Source organism: Camelus dromedarius, chromosome 34 (assembly GCF_036321535.1).
Source record: "Camelus dromedarius isolate mCamDro1 chromosome 34, mCamDro1.pat, whole genome shotgun sequence".
In the NCBI taxonomy this organism is placed as follows: Eukaryota; Metazoa; Chordata; class Mammalia; order Artiodactyla; family Camelidae; genus Camelus; species Camelus dromedarius.
This window is the reverse complement of record NC_087469.1, coordinates 14,202,315-14,222,147: the sequence shown is the minus strand read 5'-3', so window position 1 is coordinate 14,222,147 and position 19,833 is coordinate 14,202,315. Positions and strand designations below refer to the sequence as shown.

At 54.8% G+C, this 19,833-nt stretch overlaps 1 protein-coding gene across 6 annotated transcripts in view; it reads right to left on the bottom strand.

The window, feature by feature from the left end:
* Window positions 1-19,833, bottom strand: part of PKNOX2 (PBX/knotted 1 homeobox 2) — a 233,673-nt gene that overhangs the window by 70,948 nt on the left and 142,892 nt on the right. For 4 of the 6 annotated variants that reach the window (XM_064482193.1, XM_010986489.3, XM_064482195.1 and 1 more), the window contains 2 exons: window positions 19,224-19,331; window positions 1,984-2,092 (listed from right to left, as the gene is read on the bottom strand). In XM_064482193.1, coding sequence (XP_064338263.1) covers window positions 1,984-2,070 — 87 coding nt within the window. In that variant the 5' untranslated portion in view covers window positions 2,071-2,092; window positions 19,224-19,331. The remainder of the gene's footprint in view (window positions 1-1,983; window positions 2,093-19,223; window positions 19,332-19,833) is intronic. The other 2 variants (XM_010986492.3, XM_010986491.3) reach the window with 2 other exon arrangements.

Here is a 19,833-nt window from a genome sequence, read left to right as displayed (position 1 = left end):
GGGCTTCTGCTCTGAGGCCCCAGGTGGGGAACTGGAGCCTCCCTTCCTCCCCCAAAAGGCTAGAGCAGCTTGGTGGTAGCTTCCAGGGGGCAGCGCACCTTAGGGCCACAGCATCCCCTCTACTGCCTCCCTTGGCAGCTGGGATGGACCACTTCTCAGCTGTGTGCTGAGCATCAGATGAGGCTCCTCCACTTAACTACACCGGATCAGCCTTCCCGGACAGCACAGGCCCTTGCCGCAGCTCTCTGGGGAATCCCCGCCAAACCCAAACTTCCCCAACCGCCCAGGAAGGCAAAACAATGGCTGGGGCCAGAGGCAGAGAGGCAGCAGCGGCTGCCTGTGCTCTCTGACCTCTTGGCCATACCCTTGTCAGTCCCTGGGCCTGGGCTCGGGGGGGTGTGGGCCTTGGCACCCACCTGCTAAATACAGGCAGGCTCCCCATTTCCATTCCCCATGGCTTCCAGCTACCAAGGAAATGGAGCCAAGTTCCTGCCTCTCCCTCAACACTGCCTGAGCAGGCGGGGGATGGGTCTGGGGCATGCCCCCAGCACAGCCCTTAGGTTCCTGAGCCTCCACTGGTCCAGGGCTCCTTCTGAACTTCCTTCTGACTGCAGAGGGAACAGCCCTGGCACAGCTCAAACAGAGGGACTGTGCAAACGCCCGGTCTGACCCACGGTCATTTGTAAAAAGCTACTGACGAGCAGACGGTCTGCTGAACCTGCAGTGAGGCCGGGGAGAGTGGAGGCAGGAGCACAGAGCTGGTGTGTGGGAGCGGGGATGGGGGGCAGGGACAAAAGGACACGTGCTCGAAGGTCAGTGCTTCTGGACTTGTGCAGGGAGAGGAGGCAGTGGTGGCCGCGTGCTGGACGCCCTGTAAAGTGGCCATTTCATGGGGGGATGACAAGGGCGGGTAGGGCAGCCACCGTATGCTCACATTAGGTTGGGGGTGTCAGGGCCCCAGGACCTGATGGGAGGCGCCCTGGGTCTGCCTCTTCACGTCCTTTCCCTGTGGCACAGACCATCCCTGTGGTAGGAGAACGGCTGTGTCTGAGTTGCTGGTAAATGAGGGACATCAGCGCAGGGCAGAGTAGCGACCAAGAACAACGGCCGCGCACACAGTCGCGCTCGCTGCGCTCCTGTGAAATGAATGGAGGAATGTTCTAGCTGCATTTCACATGACAGAGCTTCAAGTAATACCAGCTGAGAACACAGGAGAGTGTGAAGGTGGAGTCTTCTGTGCGAGCACAGCCTTGTGACTGACACTGAGTCGCAGAGAACGGCGCTTGGACGGGGAGGGGTGCGCACGAGGCAGCAAACATCAGGAGAGACGGACTGCGGAGCCCAACCCACAGGAGCTGGGCCCGGCTTCCGGCAGGACAGAACAGGAGAGGGGCGGAGGGGAGCTGCAGCCAGGCTGGGGGTCTCGGAAGAACTTACGGGGCTGGTGTGTCTGAGCTGAGGGATGGAAACTAGGAATCAGAGGAAAGGCCCGGAGGGTACAGAGAAGCAGTCCTGGCCTTTGTCCTGGATAGAAGGGAGAGTCCTCCAAAAGAAAGGCCGAAACCAGTGACTAGGGGGATCTGGTGCGAAGGAAACTCTAATCAAGAAAACACTCGAAGGCAGACTCGATTCACCTGCACCTGGGCCTCACCGAGTGAGGGGTTGGGCGCATTGCCTGATGTCTGAGTGGGAAGCAGGGCGGTGGCACAGGACCAGGACTGGATGCTCCAGGCAACAGTCCTCCACACGGCTCACAGGTACCCAAGTAGGACCTGAGCCTGGTGCTCTGTCAAGTGCAAGAACTCTCTCCAGGGGTCTGGGTTTGCCGGGCTCTGTCCAGAGAGGCCTCCCCAGGCCTGGCAGGGAAAGAACCTAGAGTGCGGCCAGGACGACCAGGACCAGGACGCAGCTGAGGGAGGCCTGGCCCTGCCCTCTGCCCCTGGGAAGGCCACCGCGCCCCTCCCGTCGGTCAGTCACACTCACCTGCGGGCTGTCCTGGTAGGGTGGGGGAGGGACATTCTGCGTGGCCATCATCGTCAGAGCGGGGGCTGGGGAGGCATGTTGCATCATGGGGTTGATTCACATGGAGGATCTGTGGCAGGAGAAAGGGGCCGCACCGTTAATAGCTGAGCGCAGGGAACCCTGGGGACCAGCCGGCTGGACATGCTCTCATACCCACCAGATGCAGCAAGGGCTGGATGAGAGTTAGGGGAGAAGCCTGGGTGGGGAGGGGCTGCCTGTGCTATTTTGACTTGAAAGAAACAATATTCAAATCATATGTAAAACAACCTGTGCACCCACGGCCCTGCTTTGTTCAGCACCACTCAGGCCTGCTGTTGGGGGGTGGCAGGAGATGGGGAGGGGGCTTGGCTGGCGGCAGCACAGGGGGCTCGGGGCCATGCAGGCACCCCACAAGGCAAGGGTGCTTTCTCTTTCCTGGGGCCTCCCGAGGGAGGGCCACCTCAGCCCTCACGGCTCCAGATCCCACCTCCCTGCCCCAGGGTCTCCAAGCCCACTAACCCCTCCCAGGTGTGCTCACCGCACCCCCTAGTGGTGGAAAGTTGTGGGCACTGGTCCCCTCCTCAGACTGGACGGCGGAGCAAGCAGCCCACCGGATTTGGAGGTGTTCCAGGAAGGGAAAGAGGCAGGGCAACATCGGAGAGCCTGGGGCTGTGAGCACGGCCAGGTGGGTGTGCCTGCACACGCTAGGAAGAAGGCTTCCCTTAGCCTTCGTTCAATCCAGAGTTCACCCGCACGTGGGGCCAGAAGAGCCCTCAGCGCCAAGTGGTCCTCTTAGGAGGAGACAGAGGCCAAGAGGAGCGAAATATGTGTGTTGGGGGCGGGGGAGTGCTGCTTTTGAAGCAGGGATGGAACCGAGACCTCCCGATTCCCTGTTCGGCTCTGCTCTGCTGTACCACACCCCCATCCCACTCCGTCACTCCTAAGCGAGCTGGCCCATTAGCCTCAAGGTTTCTTCCTGAACTCGGTGCCGCGAGTGGAGACAGCCTGGCAGTGCCACCCAAGGAAACAGAATGCCGAGGGAGCTGTTTAGCTACAGTAGATGCCCTGAAATATTTAGAGCTGGAAACCACAGCTAATTGCCCGATACAGGCTAGTACATCGTGGGACATGGGGACTCCTGAGAACCTCTGTGGGATGCAGGGCCTGCCCTTCTCCTGGATGGGGGGTGCTGATGAGCAGGGGGCCTTGGAGAGCATGGCGGGCAGACCCTCCCTCTCCTTGCTCCCCTCCGCCTGAGGACCCCAGGGCTCCACCTTCTTCTGGCCTAATGTACTCCCCCAACTCCCTCCCCAAGGTCTTCTAAAATGTTCACATACCTGAATTCTCCGGGAATTTAAGGGTGTTTTGGAGCTGCCTAAGTCAAAGGGAGGGTCCCCAGGGCCCTATATTGAAGTGTGAGTATCTTGTTGTTGTGTTAGTTCTTTTTCAGGAAGTGGAAGAAATATCAGTTCTGGTTGACCTGAGTCTCTGAAGTACCAGGTGTGCTTTGACCTGAAGTGCACAAGGGGGTGTGGGAGGACAGACAGAAAGAGGCAAGTTCTCCAAGAAGGGAGGTGATGGTCCAGCGGGAAGGAAGAAAGTGAACAGAGGTTCCAGTGGAGAAGGCAGAGGGAGGGATGACTTCCTATGCTGAAAACACCATCACTGCAGGGAATTCCTCTTGGCCTCACTGCTACCTATACCTCGCACCCCCGGCCTCACTTCAGAAGCTGGACTGCCAGGATGTCTTTGCTACAGAAGCACTCAGGCTCGCCCCAGCTCACACACACCAGGCACCGAGATCCAGGCTTTACTTCCACAGAGGGGCTCGGCAGGGGGCTCTGAGGGGCGCCTCACTGACCAACGCCTAGTTTTCACGGCTGGGTCTTGTCTGGGAGGTGGGAAATACCCAAGGAAGGCGAGAGCAGAGTGAAGAGGTTGGGGGAGGGGAGAGGATAGAGACTCTGAGACACCAGGAAGAACTTCCAGAGTAAAGACTTCTGAGATACCAAGATGGGTGTGGAAATCTCTCTCTTTTGGACCCTGAGGGAATAAAGGAAATAGGGGTATTTCAGGGGTGTTCTAGGCTCAGCCCTTCCTGGACCTCTGGCAGATGAGGTAAATTTGGATGGGGTCCACGGGTCCCGAAGGCAAGATCCCTTCCAGAGAGGCAACCGCTGTGGGGCTGTAGTGCCAGCCGCCTCCAGAAGGGGGAGCCTGAGGGCAGAGTCTGGCGGCGCGTTTTCTCCCCTTTTAGGGGCAACTGGATCCCTTCCACCTCAGGTTTGGGTCTTTTGGTAACTCATTCCACAGAGGAGAAAGTCATCATGAAGGCCAAGCACGGGAAGCTGAATGAGGAGGATTTGGGCTAAGCAGAGGACTCTAGTCTGCATTCTTTTGTTCACTGTCCAATGAATGGGAGGTAGGGTCATTTTAGTCTTTGTCCCTAGAAATACTTGCAGCAGCTGGGGAGCTGCCCTACTCGGGGTAAAGAGAGATGGCGAAGTGTAGTCTGCTCCCAAAAACAACCACTGTCCAGGCTGAGAGGAGATGTTTCAGTCTGGAGCCTGCTGGGCTGTGCAGCAGGGGCCAGAGGACATGGGAACAATTTTCTGAGGCCCCAGATGGCCCTTGCCCCTCCCCTCCCCCTCTATGGGGTCACCACAGGCCACTGGGCCACTGCCCCCATTGCCCTCTGGGGGCTTCTGCAAGGAAACAGGAGGCCTTTTCATCAGGGGCTTAAGTTTCCCTCTCTGCTTGCTCAAGCACAGACGCCTCTGGTGACCTGATGCCTCAGGAGACTCGGTGCCCATCACCATCTCTGGAAGCTCGCTCTTTTCCTCACCCACCTCTGCCCACAGAGGTCCTGGCTCCTCCCATCACCTGGGCTCGGGCGGGCTGGGGGTCCAGGTGGAACCATCCTGTAAGGGAACATGGGGACCTGACTTCTCCTGCCTGACACTTGGCTGGGAATCCACAGCTGGGGTGCGGGGACTCCTGGAGAACAAACAGCTGGCCCCCCAGCCCTCGGGGGAAACCTGCCAGTTTTGCACCTTCTTTAGGAGTGTGGCGGGGAGCAGCAGGCCTGCCCAGGGCTTCTGAGCACTTGTCTGTGGCCGAGAGGCTGCTCCGCCCTGTCCGGAGGCCCCGGCCCTCTGTCACCAGACACCAGGGCACTCGAGGGAGCACAGCCAAGAATGCAAACGGAGGACACCCGAGGAACCCTTTACCACAGAGAAACTTCCCATGGAGGAGAGGCTTCTGTCACGTCAAAAGGTTGCTTTTATGCTGAAAACCTTTATTATATGGCAGCTAGGAGAGGGAAAAAGCCTGATGCAACACAAACTCACAATGATCCAAGAAGAAATAATTTGTCACTGATATTATCATCAAAAGGAGCTAAAACTGCCGTTTTCCAGAGCTCAGGAGCCAGATGAGTGAGGCAGTGTGCACAGGTCGGGGGTGGCTGAGGGGGCGGGAAGGGTGCCCCTGTAGGACCGACGCAGGGGCAGCCCAGAGCACCCTCTCCCTCTGTCTCCTCAGCTCTGTCCCCAGCTCGACAAGGTGAGGCCCTGGGTCTGAAGCCCAAGCTCAGTGTGTTGACAAACAGGCTTAGGGAAAAACGACCAAGCTCGTTAGGCAGGAGCTCATTAGGACTTGTTGACATGAAACCCATTAGACCAATTAACATTCCATTAACGGCCTGGGGCACCAAGGGGTTAAGCTGCCCCACAGTAATTGGGCTGGGGTGCTGGGGTTGGGGGCTCCCGGCCTTAAGGATGAGAAACAAAGTCTAATTGGGAACTCTGCGGCCAGCTGGCCCCACAGCCTTTGTTCCTGCCCCCTGACCCCGGCTGGGCCTACCCTGTAGGGACCGAGGTGGGCGGGGGGAGGGCCCAACTCCCCGCGGCTCCTCACTGTCCAGCCCTGTCGCCCCAGCCTGGAGACTGGGCAGGTGGTTAGCACTGGCCGGGGGGGGGGGGGGGGGCACATTTCCACCCTCTTGGACTCCGAGCGCTGTGTTTTCTTCATCCACCCCTCCCTCACTTCTCCTCGCCTCCTCACCCCCGGTTCTGGTCCCGTTTCCCTCCCAGGCCTGGGAGGTCAATCTCCTCTCCTCTCCCGAACAGGTTTTCTGTGACACTGCCACTCTGAAGAAACCTCTTTGGAGAAGCTAGAATCCTTGAGGGCCCAGAGCCCAACTCACCTGAAGAGAGTTGTAATTCAGGCAGAGGGGTCAGGGGAGGGAGACCTGGCCCTGGGCCTGCCCACCTCCCTCCCTCCCTCCTTTCCGCAATGCTGAGGCCCCCAGCAGCCCTTCTGCTGTCCTCCGACACACACACATGAGCAGCCTTTTGTTACTCTCCCTCCCTGCTACAAGCAGAGGCTGTGGAAGTTCCCTCTCCTGCCTGGGCCTCAAAGTCCTCATCTGTAAACTCCCATGATCAGATGGAGCCTGTGCTGAGAGAACGTCTGAATTTCACACCCCGCCCGCTCTGCCACTTTTCTGTGACGTGCACAGGTCACTTTCGCTCCCGGACTGCAAACTGAGGGACTGTAGCAGAACATTCTAAAAGTCTTTGCCCACGGGCAGCACTCAACACAAGCTTTGGGGAACAGGGTGGAAATAGTTGAAGCTTGTAGCTTCATTCCAAATGCTCCCTCACCTGAGAGTGAGGGAAGGAGGCCCCTGACGCCAGAGAGCCGGAGCCCTCCTCAGCGCCCCCAGCCCCGAAGCCCCCAGGTGGTTACCACCCCCTCCCCCAACCCCAGGTCTGCCCTCTGAGCAGCTGCCCAGGTCTGGGTTCTGACGTCTAGACGGATTTGCAGGAGGCTGAAATAACACTGTGAACTCAGCAGGAGGGACCAAGAGGCTGCATTAGTAACCTAGCTGGCTTCAGCGTCTCCCTCCGGAGCAGTCGCCTCAACCCTGGCGCAATCCCGTTTATTTTCCTTGGGCGGCGGAGAGCCTGGTCCAAAATCAGTCCCTGGCCCAGCTCCCTTCCCGGAAGCGGCCTGTAGGTGGCGCCGCGGAGCCCCACTTTAATTGCATTATATAATATAACCTGTTTACTAAATCATGTAATCAGTCGCCTTAGGATTTACAGCTTCGGATGTGTATAGAGAATTGGACTTTGAGTCAAATTTAAAAACAAATAAAAATGAGAGGCAGCTGTTGCTGATAGTGTGATATTCATCTTTTGGAAACAAATTCCCCCCACTGCTATAAATTATGCCTGGAAAAAAAAAGTGTTGGTGGTGGGAAGGAGTTGGCTACGTCTCCTCTGCTGGCAACTCAGAGCGATGAATCTTGAAATAACGGTGTCAACCTGTCACTGATTTCATGTGACTCTGGATTTATCTAAAGAAATGCAGGCGTACGTACACACACACACACACACACACACACACACACACACACACCAGGTCTCTTTGCAAAACCCAGTAAGGGCTAGAAACTGCAAGCTGAAAACTGAGTGCCTAGAGGAACTCAGTGGTCCCTGAGCCTTGGTGCCCAGAGCCAGCACCGGGAGGTGACCAGGGTGAGGCCAGTGTGGGATGGTGAGGAGGATGGAGGTGACCAGGAGGATGCACCTGTGGGTGGGAAGTTTCAAAATGTGAGGAGGGCTGGTAGAAACGTTTCAAAGGGAGCGAGATGTGAAGGGAAGAAAGGGAAGAATGAGGTCAGCCCCCCAGGAACCGCCGCCTCCCCGCACGTCAAGTTGGACCTGTGCTTTTTCACCCAGGATGATCCGGGAGCCGGGCGGAAGCCCAGGGCCTGAGGTGACAGGAATGCATGGCCTAGGGGATGCTGCTCCCCCCATCTTTCTGACCTGGGGGTACTGGGGGCAAATGAGATCCTCTAGTCTGATAAGACCAGGCTCAGAGTGTGAGCGTTGGAGCTGTTCAGTGCTAACCACCTGCCCGGTCTCCAGTCTGAGGCACTCCAGTGTCCACACTGGAGGAAGGATGGTGGAGAGGGGCTGAGCAGAATTTGCACTCAGGATCAGATCCCCCGGCTCACTCACTGTCCTGAAGGCTGGTGGCTAAGAGGTCACAGAGAGTCCCTGCTCCACCAGGTCCTAGGTCCCAGGGGGCCACTGCAGTGGGCACAGAGCTGGAGTCCTCGCTGAAGGTCCAAGCCAGAAGGGCCACTTCCCTGGTGCCCCTCTGGTTCCACTTGGAACTCTTAGGGGGAAAGAATTCTCTACGACAACCAAGACAGCCGGCCACTCAGGCCCCTTGGCCTCCCAAAGCCCTCGACACTAATTGTCATCGGCTATTTTTCTGGGAGGCCTGCTTGGGAGGTGGCGAGGGTCACACCCTCCTGTGATGGTGCAGTCTCTAGGGAACAGAGTGGAGCCAGCGTGAGCTCTGACTAGTGCTGCCGGCTTCTGCCTCCTCGAGAGCCTGGAAATCGCCCCTCTCCCCACCTTGCTCCCTGTCTCAGCAGTGTGGCCCCCTCCAAATGGCCCGTGGTCCTCCCTCCAAGAGCCTCCCCTTCCTCTCCTTCTCCCCACTCCCAAGGCCATTTCGCTATTTATCTGGAATAACAATATGTCCCCTGTGGGGCTGGGTCAGCAGGTCATTTACAAGCTCACTTGCTCACTGACTGCAGCCCAGGGATGAGCAAAACCTTGCTGGGGCAGAGTTGCTTGCTGGGAGACCCAGTTCTGGGAGGAAGTGGGTGATTATCCACCCTGGATCCCTCTGTGTCCACACTGTCGTCGGGGGAGGCTTGGCAGTGACACAGGCAGAGGATTCAACTACACCCTGGGTGTGGGTGGGGCTGTTGGCAACCGCAGACCCAAATTGCCCTTCTCACCCCAACATCACCCACCCCTGACCAGGTTTCCCAGAGAAGAGCCCAGTCCTGCCCAGTGGCCTCTGATTCATGGGGGCTCCCGGCACATCAGGGCCCAGAGCTCCAGGGCTACAGCTTCCTCTACTCCCCTAGTTCAGCTAGTTTTCAATTTGGCTTCCAAGAAAGGGACCAGGCTCAGCGTTCAGAGAGCAGCCCTTGCTCTGGCCCCGGCATCTCTCCCGCCGGGCTCCTGTTTCTCACACCGGGGCCGGAAAGTGGCAGAGCCCCCTGCTTTCCTCTCTGCCTTGCCTGTCACACCTTTTCTGGCTTCAAAAAGCCGCTGATATATTTTACAAACTGAAACAGCAATTTAATTCCCCCTGATAGCGGCAATTGTCCATTAGATCTTCCTACCGAGGAGCTTAACAATAATTCCTTTCATCCAACTGCTTGCTTCTTCTTGATCTGAGAATCAATCCCATAAATAGCGGCAAGAGTTTTCACATTACTCTCCCCCTCCAGCTTTTAGCATTTTGATGAAGATTCTCATCTCCTCTTTAAGCACTTTACAACTTGGCAATTTTTCCCCCTTTGGTTCCTTTAAACAAAATAAAACAAAAAAACAGAAAGGGAGAGGAAAAAAGCATGCGAGCTCTAAGGGTAGGCACAGCCCTGCATTCGTCTCACAGAGACGTGGTCTGTAACTTCTCCTGCCAGGAGGCAGGGGGCTGACAGCAGTGACCTCCAAGGGTCACTCCCAATCTGCCATAAAGCACGTGCTATTCTGCCCCAGAGGCGCCGCCAGTCTGGTCCTAAATATCACACTCACCCACAATTGGGTCCTGTTTTTGTCGGTGATGCTCAACTTAGAACATGTTTTCCCTTTCTCTGAACCCCCTCCTCTTACTGCTGTATCCCAGGGATGGGGGTAGGGAGGCCATCGCTACTGCCCCGGGGTGGAGTCCGCGGGAAGGTTCCAGGCACTAGAGCCTCTCCGGGGGCCTGTGGCCAGGTTCCCGCCCATCCCGTAGGCAGCTCTGGAACCTGGAGATGGGATCCTGCCCTCCCTTTTTCATCTCCAGCCCCCTTCATCTCTATCCAAACAGCGTGAGTGGGAGAGGTGGGGAGGAACAGAGAAAGGAGAGAGCTGGCGGCCTTTCATTCAATTATTTTTCTTCTCTTTTAAGCATCCAGGCAGCCGCAATGGTCAGGGCGGAGGAGGGCCGCCAGCTCTTCCGTGGGAGCGGTTGGGGTGGATTGCCAGGGCAGCTGGGAGCCCGGGCCGGCTCCCCCGGGGCCCATCACGTGCTCCCTTGTCTGCACACACATGCAGAGAAACAAATCTAAAAATGAACCCAGGGACTGAAATCCCCCTCGACAAACCTGATTCCCAGGTTTATTATTATTTGTTGAGAGCTGACAGCAGCCGCTGCTCAGGAACCGAGAGGAGAAAACAACACGGGCCGGGCCCCTGGGGCTCACAACTCAACAGAGACAGACAAACAGCTCCGTCACTGGGGACCCCAGATGGAAGGGGTGCTTCTGCTTCTGCTGCCCTACCTGCCTGCCCCCTCCCATCAATCTTTCTCTCCTTGGAGGCAGTGGCCCGCCTGGGAGGGCGGCACTCCCTGGGAGCTGCGGAAAGGAAGGAGCAGGGGAAATGAGGGGCCTGAAGGGGTGGGCAGGGAGGGGGCTGGGGTGAGGGAGTCTACAGAGGTAAGGGACCCTGGCCCCTCTCCAGTCTGTCATCCACGATGCTCTCAGATTCCCCTGGAAGCAGAGGCTGCTAAGAGGGTCATCCAGCCTCCTCTTTTCTCTGCGAAGGACGGTACCACGTCCTCTGGCTAGTGGGTATCTGGTTCCATTTTTCTTAATTGCCTCCAGGAAAAAAAAAGGGTCAAGAGTCAGGGCTGTGGAGGCAAGTGGCCCTCTGGGCTCAGTTTATCATTGAAAAGCCACTCATCCCTGACACTTCCTGACTCAGCCAACAGATGTCCTCCCCGCTGGGCCTTGGTGGTGACCCAGGTGAGCTCATGAGATAAAGGGAGACCAGGTAGAGTCCCCGAGTCAGCTCAGGGGAGGAAAGGACGCCAGCGAGGCCGCCGCAACCCTCGGTCCTCACTGCTGCTTGGAAGGAGAACTGGTGTCCTGGTCTGTCAGAAAGGCAGCCCCGGGGAAGGGACGATGACGGCTGTCACGTGAGCAGAAGTGATGCTGGGAGCAAGTCCACTCCTGGGCATGGCCACTCCAGCCCCCGCTAAGCGGGCGCCCCCTCTCTACTGCGAGAAACATTTCCTCCATGCCTTTTGCTGTGCTTCTCTGCTGACAAGCCTCCTATATTACCGATTGTGCCCTGACCTTCATCAAAACTTGGCTCAAAAGCCTACTCTTCCATGAAGCCTTCCTTCACGTTCCACCCCAGCGCCACCCTGTCACTGGGAGCCTTGCCGTCAGGTGGCCGTAGGGCTCCGTAGTGTGAATTAGCACTACGTGTGTTTCTATGTTATGGAAAATCTGCTCCCCAGCCACGTGTCCCGTCCTGCCCACTGAACCCTATGCTCCCCAGCAGACGAGTTCGTGGCTCTGCCTTGCATTTCCTTCTCGGGGAGAAAAGACTGTGCAATATGATTTCACAAGGTCTGCCTCTTTACCGAGCCTGAATATATATACAATTACAATTTAATTTCTTTGGTTTACTGTTTAAAGGTAAAACAAACAAACAAATCTGGGAAGGATAAATCTTTCAGTCCCAGCAGTCATTCACACCTCAGTGAGAACGAGTTTGTTTCCCTGGAGCCAATTTTGCTCAGGGAGAGACGATAACACAGACTTAGTAACGACTGTCATTGACCGAGCCCTCACACGCACCGGGCACACTTGGGCGTGGTACACTGGGCTTCTTTCACAGATAGCCTTGTTTATTTTTCTCCACAACCTTACAGTGTAGGCATGACGGTTATCCCCATTCTAAAACTGAGGCTTAGAGAGGTTGAGAAAGTTTCCAAATGTGACCCGTGGTCTGATTTCAGGGTCTGAATGTTTAACCTAGAAGTCTCTCAGGGCGGAGGGGAGGAACACCAGAGGAGGAGTGAGAGCCTTGGAGATGTAGAAAGATAGGCTGTCTGTGGAAATACGACCGTCTGCAGTTGGGACATCTGACATGGGCTGTCCTTGGACCTCCACAGGCACCGAATTTCCAAGACTCCCCCATATCGACAGGCCAAAACATCCCCCGTATGCCAGATTTGGGCTTTTGGACTTCATTAATGAGCACACACTCTCTGCCTGTGGATGGTGGGACTGCTAAACGGCCAAGTTCATTTCTGAAGTCAGCCCTGTCTTCTTTGGGCAGCAGTGTGTGTACAAATTTATTTCAATATTTTATTGCATTTGCTCTCATTACTGCAAAAAAAAAATGAGTGGAAGATGGAAAGTGGAAAGTGCTGATAGCAGCGATAGGAAGTTGGGGTCTTATAAACACAGTGCAGCAGAACCAGAGACGGGAAACACGGAGCTGATAGAGGCAGGTCTGAGCCTCCGTCCTAGACTCGCTGGACTGTGGGTTCAGTTATGAAGGGAAAGAACAAAATGAGAGAATGAATAGATATGATGGAATACATGGTTGAAGACGGGCTGGACAAGGTGATGAGTAATTGGGAATTGGATCATGTGTCTCAGCTGTGGGCTAGAACTCCGGGCGCTGGTGCTGGGTGAAGGCGGGGACGGCCTGGGCCCTGACCCCACGCCGGGAGGCAGCTTCGGGCCAAGGCTCTGACTCACATTGGCTGGGACTCTGGTAGCGTCTCCTTCCGGGCAGCAGGGACCGAGGAGCCGTGCTGCGGCCCAGGTGGGCGGGGTGGGGTGGAAGGGAGCATGTAGCCAGCCTGAACTCCCTCACTGTGACTGCTTGGCCTTCTTCTCCTGCCCCACCCAGGGTTTTCCAGGGACCACCCACAGCTGCAAAGAAGTCCCTGTTCTGGTGGGAAATATGCTATGACTCACAGGCAAAGAGGCACCTGGCTCTGTCTTTGGAAAACCTGTCCAGTTGAGCAGTACTGTGTTTTGGTTTTTCAGATCATCCTTAGGAAGTGTCCCATGCTTGTCACATCTCCCTGGATCCCGACTTTATCCCCGTGCAGAAGCCCCTTCCTGTGAACCTTCCTTTCAGAGCCATCCCTTCCTTTCTCTGCCCACAGAGGTTCCAGGCAGTGTTCTGAAGGGGCAACCAGTGAAGACATCTCCACAGGCCAACAGTGGGGTTGTTACCCACAGCCTCCGAAGCAGGCTGCAATAAACAAAAGCGCAGAGGACCAGAGCCGTGTTCTGCCTCCCACAGGCTCCCGGCTGTCTTCTGCCAAGTTCCAGCCCCTTCAACCTCCAGCCTTGGAAAGGGGTCTATAGTTCTCTGGTTTCTAACAGGGAAAACTTTAGTCATATGCTGGCGCTTTCCACTGCACTTGACTGAGGAGAAGTGTTTCTTATTAGCAGCAGAATCCTTGAATACTAGCAGCTTGTCTGAAAATTATAACTCGCAACAAACCTTAATTCTGCCCTTTGCAATGACAACTCATTCCCTGTTGTTGTGGTCTCAGTGGAAGGAAAGAGGCCTGCCTTCAGTACAGAATCCTTATGGACTTGAAGTTCAAGATTGTGCCTCACCCTTCTCCAGTAAGATGGACCCCACTTCTCATGTCAGGACAAGGACGGGGCGGGTAGGGGTGAGGAGGAGACAGCCTCACACAGTGGACTCTGGCCCTGGGGGACCAATTAGGATGCTCCGACTTAGAACAGAGAATGATCTTCTGGGATCTGAGCACTTGTTAATCTGAGTCTTCCAGTGCCTGGCCCATTCAGGGAGGAGTGAAGCATCTTGACTCCCAGATCTCGAGATTCTGTCTGGAGCAGACTGATCTGGGTGAGCAGGGTGCTGTGTGGGAGGCGTCTGCTCCTAGGGCGGGTCTCTGGGGAGGGGAGGAGGAGTCAGGCGAAATTCTCATCCAAGGCGCCTCCCCAGGGGCACAGGTGCCTAAGGCTGGATCAGATCCCTGCTATGGGCAGGACTCTGTGATGGTCTGTTTTTCAGGGCCTGGCTGTCTCAGGTCAGAGCATCTGCTTGGCAGCATTGGGAAGAGAAGTCTGCTGTCTTTTTGTTCTGGAATTCATAAAGGTGAAAAAAAGATCTCACCTAAGGAGGCAGTAGCTGTGGTGAGGGGTTATTTCCCTAACAGTAGCTGTGAGTGGAGAAGTGGGGCAGTGGGAGAGATGGGCAGAGGGAGAGGGAGTGGGAAGGAGGCCTGTGTAAGAATGACTGGGAAGGTCAAGGAGAGAGGTCCCCAAGGGGACATTCAGGGGATGCTGAAGAGATTTGAGGTTCGGGGAATTGTCTGTAGTGGGAGGCTGGCCACCACGCTGCCCTACGGCTCACTCTCCGCTTTCCCCTCACTCCTCACTCCTTAGCTTCTTCCCCAACCCCAGGGGCAGTGTAGGACCCAAGGCTCCAGAGCATTCTGTCCAGAGCAGATGGCTGGAGGGCTGGCAGAGCAGCTTCCCTGTACAAAGGAGAAATCCTGTTCAAGTTCATGCAGCCAGTTGGAGACGGGTCCTAACTAGAACCCAGGTAACCAAGTCATTAGGCATTTGCTGAGCACCTACTATGTGCTGGGCTCTGCGCTGGGCAGTGGAAGTTCCAGAAAAAGAAAACAGAAACAACAGAGCAGAATACACATAGATACGATGAAATGAAGCAAGACAGGTGACTTCAGATTTAAAGGGATCCCAAGGACTGAGTAAGAGTAATGAAAAAAAGAGCAAACCAAATCTCAAGCCTCAGTGCAGCGTGGTGAAATTTCAGAATTTTAAAAAGAAAAAGAAAACTAAAAGTGGATTCTCATTGCAAGAGTGGAAAGAAGAAGGTGGCGGAGCAGCGCCTTCAAGATGGAAAGGAAAAGGTTTTGAGCACGGGAGCCAAGCTGAACTGGGTCAGATTAACAGTCAAGTCTGAAGACAAGGTAAAGTCCGTGTTGGACATGTAACAGCTCGGAGTTTATTTCCCTCCCATCAACATAAAAATAACTAAAGGCGGTATTCTAGTAGAACAAAGAGGTCGGAGGAAGAGGACAACGTAAAACAAGACAGAGCAGCAGCCGGCGTGACCCAAAGGGAGGGAAGGCAGCTGGGAGGGGGGCAGGTGTTAACCTGGGGGCTCGGAAGATCCCTGGCAGCAGCCAAGTGGTGACGATAGGATTCCATTTCGTTTTCTGTGGTCAAATCACACGATTTAGTTCTGTGGTTGAATGACATTTCCACCTTATAATCAACCTATAGTCAGAATGCGGGTAACTACAGTTACTTAACGGACCATAATAAATCTTCTAAATTTTAACATAAAGATAGTACATAGACGATTACACTAAAATTGTAGCACTGTGTACTATATAACACATATACACTGTATTATAAATATACGGCATACTAAAAGTAGATAATACCAAATTTTGTTTGATCAAATGCATACAAACTGGAGGGAGCAGAACGTGTGCTCATTGCCCCACTTCCATAGCAGGGAGTTACCTGATAAATGCATACGTTAAAAAAGAGGGTTTTCATGCATATTACATAACATAATAAATGGCCTCAAAATCAGCTAAAGTGTTGGGGTTGACTTTGGATCGTGAGCCTAGTGGGCAGAGGTGGGGAAAGAAGGGAGATTTTTAATTCTACTTTATATCTTTAGCACTGTGGGTTTCCTCCTCACATACATGCTTTACTTCTAAATTGTAAAATAGCTAAGCCCGTTATAAAACATCCATGTAAGAGAATACTACGCAATCATTAAAAACAAGGATCTATTGCTTTTGACCTGGAAAACTCTCCCTTATATAGCTTAGGTTAACAAAACAAGTTTTTAGGACAGTATTGAACACATAACATTTAACTGTGTTCAACTAAACACCCAAACAGTAAGATGTAGTCTCTGCCTTCAAGGAACCCCTGTCTGCAGCCCCTTCTGTGTCCTCTGCCCTACGCCAGGCAGCCTGCTTCTGGAATGTCTTCCTTTCTCTGATTTTTGCAAGATGCAAATCACTTTTTGTCCTTGGGAGGAGCTGTTTCATGTATGTTTCAAGTAATGAATGCACATTCTGGACTACAAGTGATCAGTCCAAAGACTGTCCTGGATGAAGCCGCCCAGGAGATGCAAGCTTCACATGCAAGTAACGGTGTGAAGGAAGCCAAGAGGGGAGGAAAATCTGAGAGTTTCAGATGCTGAGGCTCCAAGGCACCTCACAGAGCTCCATCTACCCCCTCATTTCACAGATAAAGAACATACGTGAGGCCTGATGGAAGCTCCATTGAACTAGTGCCCAGAAGAGAGAGAGCTGGGCTTGTTACAAGCCAGAGGCAGGAAGAGAGGCTGTGAGATGCTGAAGGCCTGATGCCTGAGCCCCGCAGAGAAGCCCCCCGGGAGATGGTGGGTGTGTGAGGGGCTGGGGTCCACTTCAGGAGCTGCTCAGGGTGCAGATGGGAGACCTGGAGAAACTGGACCAGATCATGCTTCCTTAGTGTCCACGGGAGCTGGAAAGAAGCAGCTCAGTGTGGGCAGGAGGGAGCATGCTGGGGAGGGGCCCAGGGAGGGACCGACGTTTACTGAGCATTCGCCACCGGCCAGGCTTGCATCAGGTGCCGCCTGGTACGTTATTCAACCCTCACGCTAGCCCTGTGAGGTAAATATAATTATTCCAGGTACATGAAGATGGTGTTGGTTAGAAAACGTAAGTCACACAACTTGCGTCAGACCCCGCAGCCAGCACACGGTAGAGCTTAGTCTGGGTGGGTCTGTTCCAAAGCCCCTGCTCAAGGAGTCAGAGGGCGTCAATAAGTCTGTGGTAACTAGTTACTAAGAGAAGTGTCCTCCCCAGACTGGGACAGCCAATCCTGCTCCCTTCCTGACCCCCGCGTGTGTACGGCCTCGGGCCCTCTACCCAGTCCATGAATATCCAGGCGTCAGCCGGCGCAGGGGGACTAGGATTTACGCTGGCCCAACAGGGCCCTCCCAGCTCGGAGGGTAACAGCAGACAGGGTTCCCTTCCTCCCAGCTGAGCACTGACATTGCCTCCTGAGGACACTGAGCCTGCGACGTCGGGGCGAGGACAGAGCAGGAGACCAGGGAGGGGGCCTGGGTTCTGGTTTCTAGTGTTAGCGCCAGACCTGTCCTCCAGCAGCCCCAGGGACACACTCATCACTTCCGCCCCCGTTCAGTTGCTGCCCCTGGCTCCCCCAGGTCTCCCTGGGCACCTCTGCGCAAACCCCACCCCCAAGCCTCTGACTTCAGGGGGAGGCAGGCAGGCAGGCCCAGGAGAGTACGTGTGTCAGTTCGGGGTTGTCGCTGACACGTGGAGATCATTAACGAGACTTATTTTTAAATTGTAATTGCAAAATGTAAATGCGCCCCAAACTGATGTGTAATTGCTACCCCCTCCACCCCAGCCCTTCCCCTCTGGTGCCAGCTTTGCAAGGAGAGAATTAGAAAATAAAAAGGGGGTGGATTATGTAAGCAAAATGATTTTAAAAAAAGAGAGCGAGAGAGCTAAGAATCGAAGTGAGACAGCTGGCGGCTCCTCTGATTGCCACACTTCCAGCATTAGCTGCAAAAATTGTCCTTGCCGACTGCACCCATCCAAGCAACAGTGTCAACTCTATGCAGCCCCCAGAACAGACCACACTGGCGCTCACTTGGCTAGGCTGTTCCGTGCACAGCGAGTGTACGTGTGTGCGTGTGCGTGTGCGTGTGCGTGTGCGTGTGTGTGTGTGTGTGTGTGTGGCGGGGTGGAGGGGGAGGCTGGGGTGATATTTGAGGTTGCCTCTATCTCATTCTTGAATGCCTTCCATTGTGTAGAAAGACGCAACTCACAGCAGGAGTTAGTGGTCCGTCAGCACACTTCCATCCTCCCCCTAGTTCTACCTAGGGAGGGCCAGGCCCCTCCACCCCCAGGTACTGCCTGTTTAGACTCCAGCCTCAGCAGCATCAGCAGGGGCTGGGGAAGGGGTGTATAGGACTCTGTTGGGCTCCCTCTGAAATAGGTAGCTCGGCAGGAGGAAGCTGATTCACTCGCCAGTCCCAGAGCAGCCACTGGACTAGGGCAACGACAACCATCCACACTGGTTCCCCAGGAGTCTCTGACCCTTTGCCCCCTTTTCCTCTTTAACCATCCCCCATCTTCTCCAAGCCCTCACCACAGCCATTGCCTGCAGGGAACTCCTTTCCATATCACTGTGCGCACAGGCTCCGAAGATCGTTGAAAAGATTGTCCCCTAAATGGGCATCATTCAGCTCACACTTGGGGTGAAGCCCTGACCCCTGGGATCCAGCCTTTCCTTCGGCTTTCACCTCGAGGGGACCCAGCATGACTTAGCGTGCTCCCTACCCCATAACACACCCCGAACACAGGGCTCCCCTAACAGCCAGGGGGCACAGGAACAGACGACCACGGCTGGCCAGTTCTGCTGCTGTTGGACGGGCTGTCCCCTTGAATATCTGGGGCTTCTCTAACCACCTGCCTGGGGACATTCACTTTTCTGACTGTCTCTCTCCCTCTTCTCTAGAGGGAAACCAGCTTTTGTGAGGAATTTGGCAATTGTTACTGCCTCCAAAATGAAGACTGAGGAATTAGAAGGTCATGGCGGCCCTAAGACATCAGGAAAACTTACAAAATCCTGGGCAGGGTCCTTTGGAGTTGGGGCCCAATCTCACCATAACAGACCCAGCCCTTATCATGGCATACTGGAAAGAAAAAAGGCTTGTTTTGGATAACTGACTTCCAAATCCCTGCCTATACAGATACAGGTCTGTGAGATCATGAAGTTACTTAAGGGGATTTAAAAAACCCTATCTGATAAGAGGATTAAGTGAGATTCTCCATTCAGAATGCTTTATACACTCCGAGGAGCTATTTCTCATACTTCATCACAAACCACTGGGATGCAGTTTCCTCTGTGTTCATCAGAAACACTTGGGGTGCAGATTCCTGGTCTGAACCCGGACTCGCAAATCAGGAACCCCGGTGTGAGATCCAGGCACTGAATTTTCCAGAAACACCCCTGGTGATAACGCTCGCTCCAGAGGGTTGTACAAGTGTTATCATCATCATGGTGTCAGCAACAGCCCATCCGTCTGTATCAACAACAGTCTATTGTTCATGGAGTATGTAGAAGAAAAGAGAGGTGCCCAGGGACCAGGCACAGCCCTGTGCTGTCCTCCAGGAGCAAAGACATGGAGAAATCACGCAGGGCTGTGCTGTCGAAGGTTGTGTGTGCTAAGTGTCAGCTAATGTTACGGGCTGGTTCTCGAGGTTTTCAGAAGAAAAGAGAATCTGCCTGGAGGGTTTAACTATGTGTTAAAGGATGGAGAGGCATTTCTTACTGTTCGGGTGATCCTGGTGGCCTCTAGGATGGCCCTCAGGAGACTTGCTCCCCTCTTCTCACTTCCAGCTGGGCCAGAATGTCTTCCTGCCTGCTAGAGCCAGCGCACCTGCAAAGAAGGGCAGAGAAGTGCTCAAAAAGGGCAGAGAAGTGCTCGGGGCAGGGGATCAGGGAAAAGAGGACCCACCTCTGTCCCCCCCACTCCAAGGCTGGCGGGAAGGGGTACACTCTGCATGCTCTGCAGACTTCCTACCACGTGCACCATTCAAGCCCCTCTTCTCAGGGGCCGCTCAGCCCTTGTCACAGTGGGAAGTGCCCTGTGGTCACCTGTCTGGTCCCCTGGCACCAGACACATAGTCAGCCCTCTCTCCCTGCAAGTGTGGGCTGGTCCCTGAGTGAAGCTGGGTCCTGGGGAGCCACAGCTGGCTTTTTGTTTTAAACTGTAGGGAACTCAGAGAAAGGGCGGCAGTTGCAACCTGTTCAGGTGTGCAGATGAGTTTCAGATGGTTTCCCTGCAGGCAAGCTTTGGCTGGGGGTCTGGAGAGACACTGATGGGCTGGAGGGGAGGGTGCCTGCGGGCAGCAGGGAGGAAGAGTCAGGGGGGTAACGGA